The sequence below is a fragment of the Dasypus novemcinctus genome, chromosome 9, assembly GCF_030445035.2.
Source record: "Dasypus novemcinctus isolate mDasNov1 chromosome 9, mDasNov1.1.hap2, whole genome shotgun sequence".
NCBI classification, from domain to species: domain Eukaryota; kingdom Metazoa; phylum Chordata; class Mammalia; order Cingulata; family Dasypodidae; genus Dasypus; species Dasypus novemcinctus.
Genome location: NC_080681.1, coordinates 37,673,367 through 37,695,925, shown reverse-complemented (window position 1 = coordinate 37,695,925; position 22,559 = coordinate 37,673,367). Strand labels below are relative to the sequence as shown.

The window sequence follows — 22,559 nt, the reverse complement described above, 5'->3', positions numbered from 1 at the left end:
TTTAGACAATATAGGAGTTCCCCGAGGAGTCCCAGATGAATTTAAGGCTAAAAATCAGGGAGCAGCTGGGGTTGAGTCATTCTTGTTCTGGTGGGTCACCATTAATAAAAATGTAGACTGGATTAATTATATCTATTATAATCAACAGAGATTTATTAATTACACCAGGAATGCTGTTAAGGGAATTGCAGAACAATTAGATGCTACTAGCAGAATGGCATGGGAAAATAGAATGGCCTTAGATATGATGCCTGCTGAGAAAGGGGGAGTCTGTGTTATGATTGAAGGTAGTTGCTGTATATTCATCCCCAATAACACTGCCCCTGACAGAACTATCACTAAAGCTTTACAAGGCCTAACAGCCCTATCTGAGGAATTAGCAGAGAATTCTGGCTTTAGTAATTCACTCACAGGCTGGCTTGAAAATTGGTTTGGAAAATTGGAAAATGCACTGTCCATCTTAACTTCCCTCATTATCTCAAGTGGGGTGCTTACCACGGTCAGATGCTGCATCATTCCATGTGCCAGAGGGCTAGTTCAAAGACTCATTAAAACTGCCCTAACCAAACAAATGCCCATACAGGTAGGCAAAACAATCTGCACCCCCTTAAAGAAGGAGATTCTTATGATGAAGAGTGTGATATAGAGCTTAGAAAATTTGAAGAATGGAAATGTGAAAACTAAAAACAGTTTAAAAGAAAGTGGGGCAATTGTAAGAAACAAAGATTAGTTTTCACATAAAGGAAGAAAATATTGATTAATGTAACCTGGCAGCATGCTGCCTCAGTCTCCCACTCCTGGTTTAAGCAGGAACAAAGGAAACCAGCTTAAGACAGTCCTATAGGCAGTTAAAAAGATTGGCCAGGTAGGTCACCATCAGCAGGTCATTGATGTTGCTGTTGAGCATGGTCTCAGAGTCATCAGGAACTATTTTGGGTACTTGGTTAACCAGACTCATCAAGAAGCGGCCCACAGTATTTTCAGCTGAAACCTTTCCAGACAGTACATCCTCTGCATATTGCAACACGGTGCTCAGGGCATCCTGGATGCGAGCGGATGCTCCTCCTACTTGTTGTAAGTCACTTGAGAGTCCAATCACCCAGTTGGGACTAAAACAGGTCTTCATGATCAGGTCAACTCCAATGCGTTCGGTGTCATAATATGCATACCTCACTGTCAGAGGTGTGAACATCAGCCCCATGGTCCTCCCTGGATCACCCATTAAAGTGCTGACATAGGCCTTGATGCTCATGCGGCCATTCTGGAGGCTTGTGTCCACAGCAAGGCGGATGGGGTTGGGGGCCTCCCTGCTGTAGTACTCGTGAATCAGCACAGAATGCTCTGTGATGTCATGGCCTGTAGCACACCAGCCCAGGATGAGCTCATTTGGAGAGACTTTCTTGTGCAATTCATACATGTTCTTAGCAAATTCCATGTCAACAGGCACCCAGCAGGGTCCTGATAACTCGGGCTGCGCCCTCGTTGCGTCGTTCGTAGCTGTCCACGATGAAGGCCAATATGACCGGGTGCAGTCGGACCACGCGGCCGCCGGGGAAGGGCCCTGGGAGAGCCGGTGCAGGCAGCGGCGGCGCGGGCGTCTGCGCCGGGGCTTGCGTTGAAGCCGGGGTCTGCCCCGAGGCAGCGTTTGTTGCTGCTGCCGCCGCCGCCGCTGGATCAGAACTTGGGGCGGAGACGCGAGTGGGAGCCGGAACCGCAGCTGAAGCTGCGGTTGGGGCTGGGGCCGGGATAGTAATCGTTGCCGGAGCTGGAGTAGCGGGAGGAGGAGTATATTTTTCTAACAATAAAAATGTTTGTGTGTATCCTCTAATATTGTATTTCAGAGAAAATCAGTATTATGTCATTGCATATTATTCTAGATTTTTCCAAACCTATTCTAGGGTGGCTATAGATTTTGGGGGAGTCTAAGTCTTGTGTAATTTGGTGTCCACTTTACCAAATATGATAGCTGGAAAATGTGTTTATTAAAAATTTCTTTTCTTAAGCAGCTCTGAAAATTTTCAGTACCTTCCCCAGATCTAGTTGAACTGTTTTTCTACTAACCTAAGCTTAGTACTTTACTTTTTCTTAGTTCCTAGAAGGGCATCAACCAGACCTTCCCATTTCTACTCCAAGGAAATAAAATAACATCTCAGGAGATCCACAAAATTGCATACTTGAATTTATTAAGCATATATATATATTAATTTATTATTATTATATTAAGCATATATAATATATTAATTTATTAAGCGCATATATATATATTCCTTATATATTACATTTAAAAATGGCCTCCTTCCTCAACAACTTTCCCTTATTTTGCAATTTTAACATTTATTTTTTTGTTTATACCTATCATTCAGCTGACATTTATTTTGGTATAAGAGGTAAGGAGAAATAATAATAGAAAATAAGAAAGCACTTGAACAGATAAACAAGACCAAGAGCTGGTTTTTTGAGAAGATTAACAAAATTGACAAACCTTTAGTAACACTAACAAAGAAAAAAAGAGAGAAGATGCAAATACACAAAATAAGAAATTAGAAAGGCGATATCACCACTGACCCCACAGAAATAAAGACTATCATAAGAGGATATTTTGAAAAACTATATTCCAACAAAAATGACAATCTAGAGGAAATGGACAAATTCCTAGAAACACATAAACAGCCCATATTGACAAAAGAAGAAATTGATGATCTTAACAAACCAATCACAAGCAGAGAGATAGAATCAGTTATTAAAAATCTCCCAACTAAGAAGAGCCCAGGGCCAGATGGCTTCACAGGTGAATTCTACAAAACATTCCGGAAAGAACTGACACCAATCCTGCTGAAACTCTTCCAAACCATCGAAACAGAAAGAACATTACCCAACTCCTTCTATGATGCCAACATTACCCTAGTACCAAAGCCAAACAAAGACATCACAAGAAAGGAAAATTACAGACCAATTTCTCTAATGAACCTAGACGCAAAAATACTTAACAAAATACTTGCTAATCGTATTCAACAACACATTAAACGAATTATACACCACGACCAAGTGGGATTCATCCCAGGTATGCAAGGATGGTTCAACATAAGAAAATCAATCAACGTAATACACCATATAAACAGATTGAAGGAAAAAAATCACATGATTATATCTATTGATGCAGAAAAAGCATTTGACAAAATACAGCACCCTTTCTTGATAAAAACACTCCAAATGATTGGAATACAAGGAAATTTTTTGAACATGATAAAGAGTATATATGAAAAACCTAAAGCCAATATTGTTTACAATGGAGAAATCCTAGACTCCTTCCCTCTAAACTCAGGAACAAGACAAGGATGCCCACTGTCGCCGCTCCTATTTAACATTGTCTTAGAAGTACTTGCTCGAGCACTGAGGCAAGAACCAGAAATAAAAGGCATTCAAATTGGAAAGGAAGAAGTCAAAATTTCATTATTTGCAGATGACATGATCCTATACATAGAAAACCCTGAGAGATCTACAACGAAGATTCTAGAACTCATAAATGAGTTTAGTAAAGTCGCAGGTTATAAGATCAATGCGCAAAAATCAGTAGCATTTCTGTACACCAATAATGAGCAAGATCAGGAGGAAATCAAGAAACAAATACCATTCACAATAGTAAATAAAAAAATCAAATAGGAATAAATTTAACTAAAGAGGTAAAGAACTTATACACTGAGAACTATACAAGATTGTTCAAGGAAATCAAAGAAGACCTAAATAAATGGAAGACTATTCCTTGTTCATGGATAGGAAGACTGAACATTATTAAGATGTCTATCCTACCAAAATTGATCTACACATTCAATGCAATCCCAATAAAAATCAATGCAGCCTTCTTTAAGGAACTAGAAAAACTAACTATGAAATTTATTTGGAAAGGAAAGAGACCCCGAATAGCCAAAGACATACTGAAAAAGAAAAACGAAATTGGAGGAATCACACTACCTGACTTCAAAACATACTATAAAGCTACGGTGGTGAAAACAGCATGGTATTGGCATAAGGAGAGACATATAGACCAATGGAATCGAATTGAAAGCTCTGATATAGAACCTCACATATACAACCACATAATATTCGATAAAGCCACCAAACCCTCTCAACTGGGAGAGAGTGGCCTATTCAACAAATGGTGTCTGGAGAACTGGATAGCCATATGTAGAAGAATGAAAGAGGATTACCATCTCACACCTTATACAAAGATTAACTCAAGATGGATCAAAGACCTAAATATAAGAGCCAAGACCATAAAAACCTTAGAAAGCAGTGTAGGGAAACATCTACAGGACCTTGTAATAGGTAATGGATTTATGAATATCTCACCAAAAGCACGAGCAGCAAAAGAACTAATAGATAAATGGGACTTCCTCAAAATTAAAGCCCTCTGCACCTCAAAGGAGTTTGTCAAGAAAGTAAAAAGGGAGCCCACACAGTGGGAGAAAATATTTGGCAATCATATAACTGATAAGAAACTTATAACTTGCATATATAAAGAACTCCTATATCTTGAAAATAAAAAGATAAACAACCCATTTTAAAAATGGGAAAAAGACTTAAACAGACACTTCTCCGAAGAAGAAATACAAATGGCAAGAAAGCACATGAAAAAATGTTCCAAATCTCTAGCTATCAGGGAAATGCAAATCAAAACCACAATGAGATACCATCTTACACCCATAAGATTGGCAGCTATGAAAAAAACAGAAGAATACAAGTGCTGGAGAGGATGTGAAGGAAGGGGAACACTCATCCACTGCTGGTGGGAATGCAGAAGGATCCAACCATTCTGGAGAACAGTATGGCGGTTTCTCAAAAAACTAGCCATAGATTTGCCATATGACCCAGCAATACCACTGCTGGGAATATACCCAGGAGAACTGAAAACAAGAACACAAACCAATATATGTACACCAATGTTCATAGCAGCATTGTTCACTATTGCCAAAAGTTGGAATCAACCCAAATACCCATCAACAGACGAGTGGATCAATAAAATGTGGTATATACACACAATGGAATACTACTCGGCTGTAAGAACAAACACACTACAAACACATGTGATAACATGGATGAATCTTGAGAACCTTATGTTGAGTGAAGCAACCCAGACATTGAAGGACAAATACTACATGACCTCAATGATATGAAATAAACAAGCTGCCCTAGATAGCAAGAGACTGAACGATAGGCTTGCAGGTAATCGGAGGGTGGAGGAAGGATATGAGCCGATGTCTGCAGGGGTGGAATTTAAGATGAGATGGTGGTAAGTATGAACACAAAGAAGAGATAAAAGGGGGGTAAGGGGTTGCCTTTGCTTGGGGCTTTGCGGGTTTGAGGGTGGCTGGGGAGGGACGGATGGGTAACGTTGCCCAAAAGTGGGGGGAGGGAGGGGTAGCATACGAACCAGGAGAGGGTCAGGTGTTGGTGGAGAGTAAAATGCCGAGAAAATCATATCAAAATATAATAAAGAGGGTTACCTGTTTAGAATGCTCGGAGGGGAGGGTCTGATGCAGGACGGGCTCCTGGGGAATGTCTAAATGCTCATTCTGCCAGAGTGGGTGACACCATGGGGTAGAAACCCAAGTAGTGAGAGTGGGGGTGGACCCACATCCTGGGGAGGACTAATGCCATCCAATAGAGGGAACTGTATCCCTCGAGAGAAAGGGTGGCTCCCAGGGCATTGGGGCAGTTGAGCAAGTTAGGCCCTGAACACTATTCCATCTATCTCTGGAAGTGGCTCCTCAGGAAACGGAGGTTGGCTATCACTGAGGGCACCAAGGTGGAAGGGAAAATGGACGTTAAATGTGTGGAACCAAAGTAAATGGGGGGTAAGAGAGGAGTTTCTTGAGAGTACACAAAGATGGATATAAAACATGTAATATTACACCATAACATATAGGAGATGACAGACTGATAATGTAAACCATAATGTAAAACATAGGATAACTAAAAATGTAAAGAACTGTGTATCCTAAAGTATGCACCATAATGTAAGCACAGATGTCACCTTGTTAGAAAGCTAATGTCTCAGACTCTGTACATCACTTTAAGTAAATATGATATGAATAGGGCGTAAGAGTATCACTGTGGAAGGGAAAAGGTTTTCTGGTGGATGTGTGGGAGTGCTGTATATTATATATATACATTGCTGTGGTCTAGGATTCCTGTGAAGAAAAGCTGAATAATTAGGGGGGGGGGGGGGAAAAAAAAAGAAAAAAATAGGATGTGGAATTTTTTCAAGTCAACATTCTTTATCTAAGTTCTTTATCTAACTTTATCCAAGTTCTTTATCTATCCTTTAAACTCATCGCTATATGCCATTCCCTAGTAAGGGACCATGACATTATATTGGGCTTCAAATTTCGGGGAGTTCTGGATCACAGAGTGTTTCAACAATGGCAATGGAGGGATACTGGTATGGGATACCAATGACAGGTGATATATGACTGACAGGGAGCTGTACAGAACATATGTCCAGGGTGCATGGTAATGTTTGGATATACTCATAGTGGCAACAATTAAAAACCACAGTAGGGGGGGTACTGGGTTCCTGGCCAGTGGTGCTCTGTCGTGGTCCCTAGGGGAGCAGCGACAGTCTCCCAGGTACAGTGGTGGGGACCGGGAGGGAGTGAGGGTTCAACAGTGAGCCCCAGATGCTAATGACTATGCTTGTGAGCTGATAAACCCAAAATAAGAACAAGGCCTAGAGCAACTTTGTGCCTGGGAATTTCCTTCTGTCAGCCTTCATGTTACTCAAATGTGGCCAGTCTCGAAGCCAAACTCAGCATGTAAATGCAATGCCTTCCCCCCAGCGCGGGACATGACACCCGGGGATGAGCCTCCCTGGCAACGAGGGACCACTATCAACTACCAACTGATGATGCAACTGGAAAATGACCTTATATGGAAGGTTCAATGCGGATCAGCAGAATATCCATGTCTACATAAAATACCATGACTTTAAAATGCTGTTTGACCTAAAGTAAGGGGGAAATGGAAAGGAGAAATGAGTTTATATGGCTACGAGTTTCTAAAAAAGAGTCTGGAGGCTGGCAGAAGGTTTGCCCTCATGCACAACTGAGCAGAGTCAGAGAGACAGATAAAGCAGATACAACCCCCAGATATTGGTTCCTTTGAGGGCTAAAGAGACCCATGGGAGTCATGGTCATGGCCGATGGGGTTAACTACCAGGGCAGATGGCCCCTCTTTGGAAATGGTGTTTATGTGTGATGAATCTGGACTCAGATGGAATCTCCCTTCATAAGACTTTCATGCTAATGTGCTGGAGGTGCAGTTAATGTTGGGGTTTAAGATATATTTAGGGGATTTGAATCTCTGGACTGACAATGTGATAGCCAGATCCTGAGCCTCAACAGACTCCAGCACCTACAATCTGATTTATTGGACTTACCACACTCAGCTAAGATGGAGTTGAAGAAGGACAACCACCACACCATGGAGCCTAGAGTGATTACAACTGAAAATGGGAGGATTGCATCCAGCATCCAGGTGGAATCTGACCCTCCTCTTGACATAGAGGTGCAATGGACACAACCAATCCAATGTCCACATAGAAGAGGTGGCATTGGATTGGGAAAAGTGGACATAATGGACAAAGGGTATGGGGAAAGGCAGGAAGAGATGAGAGGTGGAGGCGTCTTCGGGACATGGAGCTGCCCTGGATGGTGCTTCAGAGGTAATCACCGGACATTGTAAATCCTCACAGGGCCCACTTGATGGAATAGAGGAGAGTATGGGCCATGAGGTGAACCAATGTATATGAGGTGCAGAGGTGCCCAAAGATGTACTTACCAAATCCAATGGATGTGTCATGATGATGGGAACGAGTGTTGTTGGGGGGGGGGGGAGAGGGGGGGTGGGGGGGTGGGGTTGAATGGGACCTCACATATATATTTTTAATGTAATATTATTACAAAGTCAATAAAAAAAAAAGAGGTAAGGAGTTTCCACTTTATTTTGTTTTCAGATGGCTATCCATTTTACAAATGCCATATTCCTTCATTAATGTGAGAATAAACATGTGTCTGATAATAAATTTCCATGTGAATTTGTGTTAACTTTCAAGTCTGATTTTTTTCTGCTTGAATACTCAGGTACCAATACCACTGGGTTAATTGTTGAAATGATTTAACAAATGGTTAGAGCTAGTCCCCTATAAATGTCTTTTTCTCAGAATTGTATTGGATACTGTAGCAGTTTGATATAATTGATGAATTCCGAAAATAAATATTGGATTATGCTTGTAATCTGATCTGTACGTGGGCATGATTGAGTTATAACTCAATTGAGTCCACACCCCTTGGTGGCGAAGAACAGAGTTGAGGGCTTTTAATGTTGGAGTTTTGATTTTGGAGTTTGGTGCTAAAGACTTAAACTGGAGTCCTGTGAAGTCAGCAGATAGAGGAAAGAGAAGCCAGCCCCAGGAAGGAAGGAACCTTGAAGCCAGAGTAAAGCAAGTCCCAAGAACATAGGAACCCAGGAAGCCTGAACCCTCGCAGACATCGGCAGCCATCTTGCTCCCAATAGACTTTGGTGAGGGAAGTAACTTATGCTCTATGGCCTGGTATCTGTAAGCTCCTACCCCAAATAAATACCCTTTATAAAAACCAACCAGTTTCTGGTATTTTGCATCAGCACTCCTTTGGCTGACTAATACAGATACATTCCATTGTAATTTTTCTCTATATATTTTAAAATAAATTTGTCTATTGCAAAATTTATTTTGGCATTTTACTTGTCATATATTTATTAAGTGTGTACATTGACTTATAAGGCTTGACATTTACATGTTATAAATATTTGTATCTTTTAGTAACTAAAGATTTCTTCACATGAATTTTACATATTTCTTGATAGCTTTGTTCTGAAATATTTTGTTTTGATGCTATTACAAATTCGGTCTCTTCATGCATTATATATTCAAACTTGTTTTCCATTTCTTTAAATAAATTAATTCAATAAAAATTCAGTTCATCCTTTGTATGCCAGACCCTGATATTTTTCAGTTATCAGTGTTTAGTTTTTCAGTTTTGTTTCATGAAGCTAGTATGATACATTTACTTCACAAAACAGACACAGGATGAAGCTGTTTAAACAAAGGAGGCTCATTTTTTTAAAAAAAAGTTTTCTAGCAGGAATTCTAAGCCTATTTAATTGTTGAACTGACAATTTTGTCCCCTAAACCAACTATCTTACCAGGACGAGGTACTGCTACCATTATCTCACTGCAAGCTGCATCAAGCAACTGTTTAAATCATGAGAATTCATTTGCTGCAATTGTTTCAAACTCTTCTTTTAGTTGATTTATTTCTTCATTTAACTCTGCAGATTTGTTTTTAAATACCTCATTAATTCTTCTTGTGTTATAGACTAGCAATATCGACCAGACTCAGACTCTGAATAAAGTTCCAATTGAGAGCTTTATTAGCCGCGCGGCAGCCCTGAGTCGCGGGGGGAGTTTGCTTATATAGGCTTCTAGGTTCAGGGTGGGGGGCAAAAGCTCAGCAAGCAAGCACGTACAGAAGCAGGTGTTTGCGGTTAATTAAGCGCTGGGAATTCTATCAGGGGAGACAAGCGGTCGGGGAGTTCTTGTTATTTACAAGGGTCTAGGTCAGATTGGTCTTTTGGCAGGGGCTGACGACACTTTCTACAGGAGGAGGCCTTGAGATAAAGTTTTCCAGTTGAACAAGCTTGTTACAGAAGTGAGATATAGGTGGTTAGGGGGCTGTGGAATTTTCCTCTCGGGTGGGGGTGGTCACAGGCTCCTACTTCTCCACACTTGGACCTATACAAGGGTAAGAATATACGTCTGAAAATCCCTAATTGCACCCTAGTAAGGGACCATGACATTATATTGGGCTTCAAATTTCGGGGAGTTCTGGATCACAGAGTGTTTCAACAATGGCAATGGAGGGATACTGGTATGGGATACCAATGACAGATGATATATGACTGACAGGGAGCTGTACAGAACATATGTCCAGGGTGCATGGTAATGTTTGGATATACTCATAGTGGCAACAATTAAAAACCACAGTAGGGGGGGTACTGGGTTCCTGGCCAGTGGTGCTCTGTCGTGGTCCCTAGGGGAGCAGCGACAGTCTCCCAGGTACAGTGGTGGGGACCGGGAGGGAGTGAGGGTTCAACAGTGAGCCCCTGATACTAATGACTATGCTTGTGAGCTGATAAACCCAAAATAATAACAAGGCCTAGAGCAACTTTGTGCCTGGGAATTTCCTTCTGTCAGCCTTCATGTTACTCAAATGTGGCCAGTCTCGAAGCCAAACTCAGCATGTAAATGCAATGCCTTCCCCCCAGCGTGGGACATGACACCCGGGGATGAGCCTCCCTGGCAACGAGGGACCACTATCAACTACCAACTGATGATGCAACTGGAAAATGACCTTATACGGAAGGTTCAATGCGGATCAGCAGAATATCCATGTCTACATAAAATACCATGACTTTAAAATGCTGTTTGACCTAAAGTAAGGGGGAAATGGAAAGGAGAAATGAGTTTATATGGCTACGAGTTTCTAAAAAAGAGTCTGGAGGCTGGCAGAAGGTTTGCCCTCATGCACAACTGAGCAGAGTCAGAGAGACAGATAAAGCAGATACAACCCCCAGATATTGGTTCCTTTGAGGGCTAAAGAGACCCATGGAAGTTATGGTCATGGCCGATGGGGTTAACTACCAGGGCAGATGGCCCCTCTTTGGAAATGGTGTTTATGTGTGATGAATCTGGACTCAGATGGGATCTCCCTTCATAAGACTTTCATGCTAATGTGCTGGAGGTGCAGTTAATGTTGGGGTTTAAGATATATTTAGGGGATTTGAATCTCTGGACTGACAATGTGATAGCCAGATCCTGAGCCTCAACAGACTCCAGCACCTACAATCTGATTTATTGGACTTACCACACTCAGCTAAGATGGAGGTGAAGAAGGACAACCACCACACCATGGAGCCTAGAGTGATTACAACTGAAAATGGGAGGATTGCATCCAGCATCCAGGTGGAATCTGAGCCTCCTCTTGACATAAAGGTGCAATGGACACAACCAATCCAGTGTCCACATAGAAGAGGTGGCATTGGATTGGGAAAAGTGGACATAATGGACAAAGGGTATGGGGAAAGGCAGGAAGAGATGAGAGGTGGAGGCGTCTTCGGGACATGGAGCTGCCCTGGATGGTGCTTCAGAGGTAATCACCGGACATTGTAAATCCTCACAGGGCCTACATGATGGAATAGAGGAGAGTATGGGCCATGATGTGAACCAATGTATATGAGGTGCAGAGGTGCCCAAAGATGTACTTACCAAATCCAATGGATGTGTCATGATGATGGGAACGAGTGTTGTTGGGGGGGGGAGAGGGGGGGTGGGGGGGTGGGGTTGAATGGGACCTCACATATATATTTTTAATGTAATATTATTACAAAGTCAATAAAAAATAAAAAAAATTAATAAAAAAAAAAAAAAAAAAAAAGAAAGCAGAAAAAAAAAAAAAAAAAAGAAAATCCCTAATTGCAAAGATAAGGGTTTTGTATTTAACAACTTCAGCAGCTAACACAGGAGTCTACTTCTCCACCACCACAGAGTGTTTTTTGATGGGATTGTCCACAGTCTCCAAAGGTTTGGACCTGGATATTGAGAGTATCTCTGGCTTCAACCTTCCTAGATTTCCTCAGAGCACCCTCAGTGAGGAAAAGAAAGGTAGAGAGAGGCCAAGTCAGAGAATCATACCTCTAATGTGTTCAGCCCAAAGGTTGCCCTTTGGGAGGTAATGTAGATTTGATGCTGATTATCACTTATGTCCAATTGGCGTAGAATGGCCAGACACACCTAACAAATAATGGGACTCTTGCTGCTGCACATAAAATTGGTTATCGGGATCCAAGTAGGATCAATAAAATAATTTTCCTCTGTGCTTCAGGCAATTTGGAAAACAAAGGCAGTAAGTTTGAGAGCTTTCAGCATTCTGTATTTGTTATGAGGGCAATCTGAAACTTTAAGCAGCAATGGGGTATATTTCAGCTCCCTTTGCTGGTGAGGCAACAAATAGCAGCCTAACTCCTAGGGGATATTTTCTGTTCTTTCCAAAAGCTAGTTCCAAGGAAGGTGCTGCAGACTTGTGGACATAAGGTCCTATTAAGGATACAAAAGTATCTGAGGCATTAAGTGAATCATACGCCTTTTGACCTTCCCTCTGGGACCACGACTTGGTTCAAATTTTAGTTCATATCTTCCTAAAGTACCTGGGCACTGTCCAGGCCTGGCTTATGCTCCAGCATCTTTCCTGCTCTCTCAGAATGTTTTCTCTTTTCTTCTCCATCTTCTCTCTCAGTTGGGCCATGCTTTCCTCAAAGCTTCTCTCTTGGGCCTCCATTTTCAGCTGCTGCTCTTCCTGTTTCCATTTTAGCAGATCATTTTTCTTCTCATCTGCCTCCTTTCGCACACGTTCTGTTGCCCCACGAAGGTTCAAGAAATGGAAAAAAAAAATGACAGTCATGCCTGAGCCCTATACTAATGCTCATACATAAAACCAAATTTGAAAGGGAGGATCAGAAAATAACTGATTCTATGTGGTGTCCCCACACCATTAAGAGCAAGTTTCAGAATGGGGTGGACAGGCATTGCCTGTCTGGCTCACATGCATTCACATTATGTCATCTTCTGATTTGGTTGAGTGTGTGTTCTGCAGGAAAAGAGAAAGCCCTTAGGAGGATCTTTGTGTCAGATGTGTGTCCGGGTAACTGCAGAAATCTCCCTGCCCTGCTCTGTGAGCTGAGGTCTGCCCCTGTACCTGCAACGGCCTTCCCTCCTTCAGTGAGGACTTCATCTCACTCTGCAACTGCAGGAAGCTATGGAAGACCTCATTTACCCGAACAACCAAAGACATACTAGGCAACAAAGGTCTAGTCTCTTGCTGGAGAAATGATAGTTCCATGAAATCCCTGTACGTTTTCCTACATAGGACACCCCAGTGATTTTTTTCCTTCTATAGGTGAAATATAAAGTCCAAACCATTTTGGGACATGAAAACCTTCCAGCATCCATCCGAGCTCTCCAAGCTCATCTCAAAATGATGCCACCCACTCCAGTCAATATTTATGTGCAGTTCTACACATACACATCCTCTTCTGATTTTATACATTTGCACATTCTTCTGGAAGGACACTCTTGTTCCCTCTCAGTAGAATAACATCTATCTATATTTCAACTTATTTATCCTACTTCCTCTGGGCTGTCTTCTCAGCTCTACTTTCTGCTGGATGTGTGACCTTGGGCAAATTATTAACTTCTCTGTATCCCATTTCTCAATTGTGTAATGAGGATAAGAATGGTACCTAACTCATGCTATTATTCTGAGGATTACATTGGCTAAGACCATGCCCAGTATAGTCAGTGTTCAGTACGTTTCATACAGTATTTGGTTCTCTTACATAGCACAAAACACTCTAATTTTTTGATAAATAAAATAAAACAATGTTTACTCCTACCTGGATTCCCAACTCTAAACCATTTCTTTGGGAAGTAATCTTTCCACTCTCTTTAAGAGTGTCTAAGTAATTGTAGATACAAGAACTAAAATGTCAAGATGTAACTGTGCTCTGCTTCTGCCCACCACACCTGGGGCTGTGGTCTTACATTTTAAGAAACAGCAATAAACAAGACCGTTGGTCTGATCTAATCTACTGACCTTCCCATTTATGCCTTTATTCCTCGCCTTAAGTCCTTTTCTGGGTACGAGCTTATAGCCCTGTTCAACCTTTGTCTTTGCCTCTAAGTAGAGCTTGTGCCCTCTAGGAACGGAGAACATTTCTCTTGAAATACATTTGACAGGAGCTCTGAAAGCGGTTTAAGCATGGCCTGGCAATATTTGACAGATGCTTCTTCACTCTGCAGTAAGAAATTCTCCTTCCTTTTCTCTATGGTGTCCTGTTAAGGAAATATAGAGAAACACAACAAACGACACATTTAGAAGGGATGGTCCAACTGTGACCCTCTTGGAGAAAGCAGTCTGCCAGGCTCAAAGTGGAGTGGGACATGTTGTGGGCCAGGAGTCAGGAGATGTATTTTAGTCCCAATTCAGACCAATCTCTTCATGTGACCGATGGAAGAGAAAATCTTCCTTCAACATCTGGCTCATCATTTGGAAAACAATGGGGATGGACTCCATGAATTCCACGGTTCCTTCATCTGTAGTATGGTTTCAGTGATACAGCCATCAACAATGAGGAATCGCAGGTTGAATGCTTGATACTGAGTTTCCTCAGAGACCTTAGGTTGCTATGGATTAAAATGTATACAACACAAAACAATCTGCTCAGTAAAGGCTTAAGTGTGCTCTGTTGAGCAGCGTTTGGAATGTTTTACAAACTTTAATGAGGATTTGTGAGGACATAGGAACAGACATTTTTTTGGTTGAACCTGTAACAGAGAATCCACCTTCTTTTGTGTCACTTCCTCAATATAAAATAAGATTGTTGTCAGTTATAGGCTGATCAAAGACAGAGTGAAGGAATTTCAGTGAATCAGCCTATGACAAGCAAAATTACAATATTCCCAATATTTCTTTCTCCTGCTGACCATACCTGCAAAGTTCCTAGGCCTGTGAATTTGGTAGATTTTACTCCCATGGTTAAGTTATGTTATTTGGCGTAAGCTAACTTTAAGAAATGGAGATGACCCCAGTAGATTTTATCTAAACACATGAACCATTTAAAAGTGAAGACCTTTTTCCTCCAGTTCTCAAAAGAAGAGGAAGTAAGAAATATTAAACCACAAGAAATTTTCCATGTACCATTGCTAGTTTGAAGATATAGGGAGGCACTTGGAAATAACTGTAGGAAGCTTCTAAGAGCTGGCAGTGACTCCAGATGACAACCAGTAAGAAAATGGAACATGAATCCTACATCCAAAAGGAACATTTTTCAGCCAATACCTGAATGAAATTGCAAGTCCCCCAGATTTGCAATGAGAGTTCAGTCTAGCCAGTGCCTCGTTTTCAACCTGTGTTACCCTTTGCAGAGCATTCAGCCCCCTGGTAGCAGACTTGTGACCAAAAAAACTTTGAGCTAATAATTGGGTGTTATTTCCATGTGTTAAATTTTCACCTGTTATGGAGCAATAGTGACCTAAAAAATGCCCATAATTTAGAAAAAAAGGTAAACTGTATCCCAAAGTGCCCACCCCCTTCACTAGATTGTAGACTCCTTCTATAAGAAAAGTATGAGCCACAGGTTCAAAAGGGTAGACTCCAAGCATCCTTCCAGAAGACCAGGAATCAAAAAGAATTAATTCAAATATACAGCACCAGGAGCTCCTTGTAGAACTCCTGCTTGTCATCCTTGAAGGAGTGCTCCATGAGGACACCAGTGGCTTCCCTCTCACAGCCCATGTGCATGTCTAGCAGCTCCTGGAGCATTTCTGTGAGGAGCTTTACTCACTGGGCCATCTGTTGGCTGTAGTGGTCAGCTGTCTTCTGCACAGCCACCGAGTTTTCACTCTGGGACAAACCCAAACCGTGTTCTCCAAACAAGGCACTGCTCCACTGTTGATGGTATCCATGTAGGTCACCAACAGAGTCTCCAGCTCTGAGTGAGGCAGGAAATTCAGAGATAAATAGGGAGTTTTCATCCATTGACTTACAAGTTTAGGGATATCTAAATATCACAAAACCCTATTTTACGTAAATACTCTTTTGTATTCTCATGAAACCAACTTTTTAAAAGTATTTTTGTTTTTTCTATTCATTTTTTTCCTGGTTCTCCAATTCTTCATATTACAATTTAAATTGCTTTTCACAACCAATATCCTCCAGGAATTTCCTGGAAGAAATACTTTCCCATTATCATAAAATAAAAGGGAGTAGATTATACAGGCAAAGTAAAGTGAATCAATAAGACCAACTACCTAATTTGTGTGCAAAAGGAAAATGTGATCTCTTGTTGAAAATAATTAAGAATTTCAGGACAGTGACACAGAGCATGGGGACCTTTTGAGAATGGAGCACTGTGTGACTATAATGGTCATATGCCATGATGCCAGCTCTGTATAAGATTATATTTAATTTTGTGTCTTGAAATATCAGTGGGCTTGCAGGAATTCATGGTCTGCTTTTAAATTCTGACTTGCGTAAATTCATAAAAAAAAATTTATATCCTCACTGAGAAGCAATTATCTCATAAGACTTCTCAATACAGATATCCTCTCTTTAAACCCAATTTAATTCTTTACAATTATAGTTTAGGTTCTTGATAGATACTAGACCTCAATAAACTTTAATTTATTGGACATTAATTAAGAAACCTGCATTTCTAAGTGAGAAATGAACAGATGCTTCTCTTCATTCATATATATATTCACACAAAATTACTGACAAACCATCATCACAACTTTATTATACATACTCATCCCCAAAGACACATGCTTTGGGGCAAAGGTGATTCACTTTTTCCTGTGACAATGATTCTCTCTCTCAGGGTCTTGGTCTTCACATGGGTGAGGATATAAAATAGAAATTTTTCACTTGCAACTGGAAATTATGATATAGCTGGTCTTCTGGCAAGTCTTCAATATGAACTAAGAGATTTTTTGTCACTTGTGGGACAGTCAAAGACAAAGAACTTCCATTTTGGAAAGAAACGCCTGATACACTCTCTAGGCATATTTGATTTTTGAGTTTGGAACTTCTGCCTGCAGAAGTGAAAATGGAGCAATCATTGAATGGATAGCCTTCAGACAATGGGACTTAGAACTTTTATTTACAGAGATCTTTGTATCATTACAGCTCTAGTGACTGTTACTCTCAATCGAAACAAGTGGCACCTCATCACAAATCAACTTTGTGGCAATCTAACAAAGGAAAGGAAAATCCATTTCACACAGTTTAAACAGTCAAGGAATAACTAGTGGAGAGGAAGGAAGATAATCATCCCAAGTGAAGAGACACATTGTTGATTTCATCAGCATTTTTGTCATGTCCAGAGGATTAATTTTTTTAATTTTATGTTTATTGAATGATTAATTAATGAAAAAAAATGGTCAGGTCTTATTTTCTGATCTTATTGTACCTATGTCAGAAATGAAATGTCATCTTTAAAGTAAAGTAATGATAGAAATAAGGATAAGATGTTGCTGGGGGTAATATCAGAAAGAGACAGATTGTATCCAGGTTAGTAAAGAGAAACTTTTATAAATTAGAGTAAAAAAATACACACATCATAAATATGTTTAGGTATTCCTTAGGATAAAACTCTACAGAGTAAGTTTAACCCAAATGTAATTTGGAGACATCACTACTTCTGTACATCATATCAAATTTGATAGTCCTCTCAAAGTGAATATGTGATATATATCAGCTATTCAACAAGTGTTTGTTGAAAGGATGAATAAATGAATAGCTAATAAAAACAGATATCCCCTGTAGATGCTATCACTTATCCTTTCTACTAAATAAAATTGATGTAGTAACTTTATAATGTTACATTTGTATCAGGCTGTGGATGTGTAAGGATGTAAAAGAGAAGAATGAGATATCATAAGAAAGTTAATGTGAAGGACTTGATAATCTAACTAGAAAGATATGTCTTTTTTTCCCCTGGATTATTTAGATATGACTATTTTTTCTTTGAAGAATGTGACTGTACAGGCACTAGTAAAATATAATGTATAGAACATATTTTTTAAAATTAGGTCATTATATTTCATTGTGACTCATTTGGTCCAACATTGGACTTAAACTCCAGCTACTGTGGTTTATCAAGTAATAATAGTCCCTAACAAACCATGCTTATTTTTCAATGACCATTCACCATTTTCATCCATTATCAATCAGGTCATGAAAATAAATAGAAGTCAAATCATTCATGATTTGCTTAGTTGATCCACCTCTTACTGAACTTTCCACCCAGGCCATGCTCTGAGAGCTGGAATCAGCTTCAAGCATTCTCCATGTAGTCATCCTGGGTGTTGGGACTTTCACCTAACTTCAGCTCCAGGGTGAAATACCAAACAGTCCAGATAAAATCTGGAAAGGAATTCGCAACATCTGTGGAATCATCGATTTACTAACAGGTATTGCTGAGGACTTGGTCTTGATCAGTTCTGTGAGCTCTGTCATGTAGCTAGGATTTGGCTTAGGAAAAGAAACTCCCTACCCCACAACATACATGTTCTTTTGGAAACAATCAATACAAACACTCTCTTTTGCCTTGTGCCACCTCCACTCACCAAAGGCAACTACAGGAGAGAGAAGTAGAATGTGACCCAACCTCCATGCCCGTAAACCAGTGACCTTGGGCTGGGTCCTGAAGGATACTGCAGCTGCTCCAGGGCCTGGTGGCTGATGGTGCTCATGCTGTTGTAGACAAAGGCGCTGCTCAGAAGCATGGCCTGTGCTAAGATCCAGGAGTCGTTCTTAGGGTCGCCCTGGAGCACACATTAGAGTGGGGAACTTAGGAGGCCACGCTTCATTCCATCGTGTGTCCATCACTCTTTCAGCTGTATTATGTGTAGTTGAGTAGTAGGTAGGTAGACACAAATTTTGAAGATGACCCTAATTTCAAATCTCACTTTTGGAATTTACATTAAACCTGTAAATCTTTGTGGTTTTTTTTTTGCTATTAAAAGAATAACAATGTCACAATCTATGTGAAAGCAGATTTGGCTCAACTGATAGAGCATCCGGCTACCACATGGGAGGTCCAGGGTTCAAACCCAGGGCCTCCTGACCCATGTGATGAGCTGGCCCACACACAGCACTGATACACACAAATAGTGTCATGCCATGCAGGGGTGTCCCCAGTGTAGGGGACCCCCACGCACAAGGAGTGCACCCCATAAGGAGAGCTGCCCCATGCATAAAGAGTGCAGCTTGGAGTGGCGTTGCACACGTGGAGAGCTGGTGCAGCAAGATGATGCAACAAAAAGAGATACAGATTTCCGGTGCTGCTGACAAGAAATACAAGTGGTCACAGAAGAACACAGCGAATAGACACAGAGAGCAGACAACCGGCGGGGGGGGTGGGGGTGGGGGGGGTGGGGGGGGGGGAAGGGAAGAGAAAAAAATAAAAAATAAATCTTTTTAAAAAATAAGAATATAATTTCACATTGTCTTATATGTGCTTAAAGAAACTGGAAAGGTATATAATAAAGTTTCAAAAAGTTCTTCCATGATTATGTGGACTGGGGTGGACTGAGGTAGTCTGGGTGTGGCCTGGGGTGGAAGCAAGCAATTTACTACTGCTACTTTAGACTCTGAGTAGTGTAAAATAAGGGGAAACTGCTCACTGTACCCAATACAATAAAAACAAAATCCCTTGCACAATATTTTTGGTGAGTTAATCTCAAACTTTCATAAAACGTTAGTATAGAATTAAACTCCAAAGCCCAGAAAATGGAACCAGAACTTTACGAATGTTCCTGGCATTGCTCAAGCCTTTCTGTAAAGCTCAAGATTTTTGAAAAATCTATTTGAAGTGATTATTTCACTGAGACCCCACTTTCAAGGCTGCTACCTCCATCTCCACACAGTTTAACTTGTAGCTTCCATTAATCCCATATATTAACCTTTAGCTGTCATTTCCTCAAGGAAGTTTCTCTAACCTCTTGGACTGGACTAGGTGCCCATTTCTCACATCCACAGCACCCTGTGTTCTTATTGTCTCTCCAACTAACCTCTAGCACTTATTGTTTACTCACTGTTTTACCAATAGTACTTGACACAGAGCCCTGGAATATAAATGTAAATGTAAAAAGTATTTATTATGTTGTATCATCTACCTGAGTGTGAAAAGTAAGATCTTGCCTTATATACCAAAATATTGAGCTTACCATGGATAAAGATAAAAAATCAGGATTCAATATCCCTAACTGTATTTTCATTTTGCAGGAGTAGGTTACCAAAATGAAAGTGGCCAACAAAAGGTAAGGAGAGAATCAAGGATAATGAAAATTTCTCTACAATTCTGTGCCTTACCTTTTCCACATACCCCAGTACCTCTGTATCCAGAAGGATAAGGGTATGGTTCTTCTTGCAATGGTGAGACCACATGCCTTTGGTTTCAGACCTCACCATGGAACCCAGATGGAAGCCTGCAAGGGGGAATGAAAAAGTAATATGGATGTTTTGTAATACTGAGAATTGAGTAGACTGGGGTCCAACCCTAGTGGAGCTGAGCCAAAGTGGAAGTAAGAGACTATAAAATGTGGTTTCTTATTTTGTATGTTTAGAATGGGCTTGGAGGAGGATGGACAAATACTCTTAAAGTCAATATGAACCAAAAGAGACAGTGAAATGGTAAAAAAAATTTGAGCAGGCATTTTACATCGTAGGACATACAAATGACAAATACATTTGTGAAATGGAGCTTAACCTTACTTATACAGAGGCAAATAGCATGCAACTATATAGTCATCGGCTCTGCAAAATTGCATACCTGATGTTGCCAAATTTTTGTAAGGAAGTGGAGAATCTGCAATTACTACCAATAAGCACACAAATTTCAAAAACAGCTTGAAAAATGATTTGGTATTTGTGTGAAAGCCTAAAGATACATATACCTTGTCAACTATAAATTCCACTTCTGGAATATTATACAAAGGAAGCTTGTGGACTTGTGACTTTCATAAAAGTTAGAATTTGTGACCAATACATGTGTTCATCAATTACAAATGGACAAAGAAATTGTTCTATCTTCATACAAATGCATACTACAAAGCACAGATAATAAATAAATTAGATACATATGATGAACTGAATGAATCCTATAAACTATTTGCTGAGCAAAAGAATAAAGGCACCAAAAAATACATAGTTTGTAATTGCATTTATATAAAGTTTAAAAACTGACCAAACTAAATTACTTTTTAAAATGCATACATTGATTGTAATCCCATTTTGAAAATGCAAGGGAGGAAATGTCATAAAAATAAAAATATTGATGAGTTCTAGTGAGGGTGTATAAGGGTGATATGGGCTTTTGGGTTTTGACAATGTTTTATGTCTCACTTAGGGTAGTGATGACACAGGCATTCATTTTGTATTTATTAATTTTATTACATATTTGTGATTTATGCACTTGTTTTTATGTGTTATAGTGAAACTATTATAAAATGTTAATTAGTGTGTAAAGGACTGTAGTATATCAGATTTGGCTATGAAAAGGAGCAGGAAAAATCACATGGTTAATTCTACTGTGAGGTAAAAAGAATCTCCCTCCCTTCTTCCCTCGCACTCTCCCTCCCTCCTTCCCTTCCTTCGTTTTTTCCTTCTTTCCTTCTTTCCTTATTGTCCATTTAAAAAACAGGACATGTAGGAGTAAATTTGTATGCTGCTTGGAATGACCATACACTTTAGGGAAAAGTGATTTGGGAGAAAGGAAACAAAAAATGGCAGGAGCTGAGCTTCTGACCAGGTGAGAAAGGATGGGCTCCAGAAGTCTAGTGGGATGGATCCTTTGATTAAGGTTGGGAGAATTCTTCTATGTTACTGGAGAAAATATTAGTATTTTGTGGTAGATGGGTTGAGGTTGTAAATTTGGTGTTAAGAATTAGGTTTCTTCACTGAAATGAGCTGAGCCCTTCCTTAAGCTGAATCTCTTGGAGGTGTGCTCAGCTTGCACTATCACCAGTTCCAAGCAAAAGGCCCCTGCCCCAGCACTCACTGTGGTTCTGTCCTGCTAGGATGTTCATCAGGTAGGACTTTCCAGTATGACTCAGCCCACAGTGGTCACCATAATCAAAGGTTGTGCTATCTCATCAAGAATCTTTAATGCTTTTGGATTCACTGTCAGTTGCTCTTTCTCATTTTCCACCAGACAAACGGGGGATGTCATGGTGGGTCCAGATGCCATGGTGATCTGCAAATCCAGAGTAGCCACTCCAAGCATATAAAATCCCCAAATCCTCTCCACTATGTTTATGAAAGCACGTGCATTTACTTTTTCTTTTGCTGAACATGTGCTTAAACTTCTTATTGTTTGCACATTTCTAAGGAAAAAGCAAATAGTCTAGCAATGGCAGATCATGGAACCCATCCTCCATCATCCCATATTCCCTGTTGATATTGATTATGGAACATGGAGTATAACTGGTCTCCAATGATTCATTCCCATAAATATAACATTCTAGTTATGAATTCCTCCTTGTGTGAATACCATGTACAGAGATCTTATATACAATATCTTATTAGTTCTTACAAGAACTTTAAAGGTTAAAAAATTTTATCTTTTGTTAGTAGAAAAATTAAAAGAAGTATAACAGAATGATTTGTTAGAGGTTTAATAGCCATTCAGTGGCAGAAGTGCGTTTGGACATCAGTCTGTCTGTCTTTCTATACTATTTGCAACAAGCACTTACCTGTCAATTATATTAGCCGGCACACATAGAACAGTAATTTGATTATCAGTTGTAGTTCTGTATCACAAAACAATGTGAAATGAGAAAGTATAAATTACATGGAAAATATTCATGGATTTTCTGAGGATTAGGCTGGGAAATAGGAAGAGAA

General features: G+C 40.2%; 1 protein-coding gene and 1 pseudogene across 1 annotated transcript; both read right to left on the bottom strand.

The window, feature by feature from the left end:
- Nucleotides 1–838: 838 nt before the first annotated feature.
- LOC101433962 (eukaryotic translation initiation factor 3 subunit F-like) lies at nt 839–9,262 on the bottom strand. The gene is given in 3 exon segments (XM_058304714.1): nt 839–1,442; nt 1,444–1,795; nt 9,241–9,262. Coding segments are annotated over 3 exon segments (978 nt in total).
- Nucleotides 9,263–12,281: 3,019 nt separating this feature from the next.
- Nucleotides 12,282–21,903, bottom strand: LOC131279871 (guanylate-binding protein 7-like; annotated as a pseudogene).
- Nucleotides 21,904–22,559: the final 656 nt, after the last annotated feature.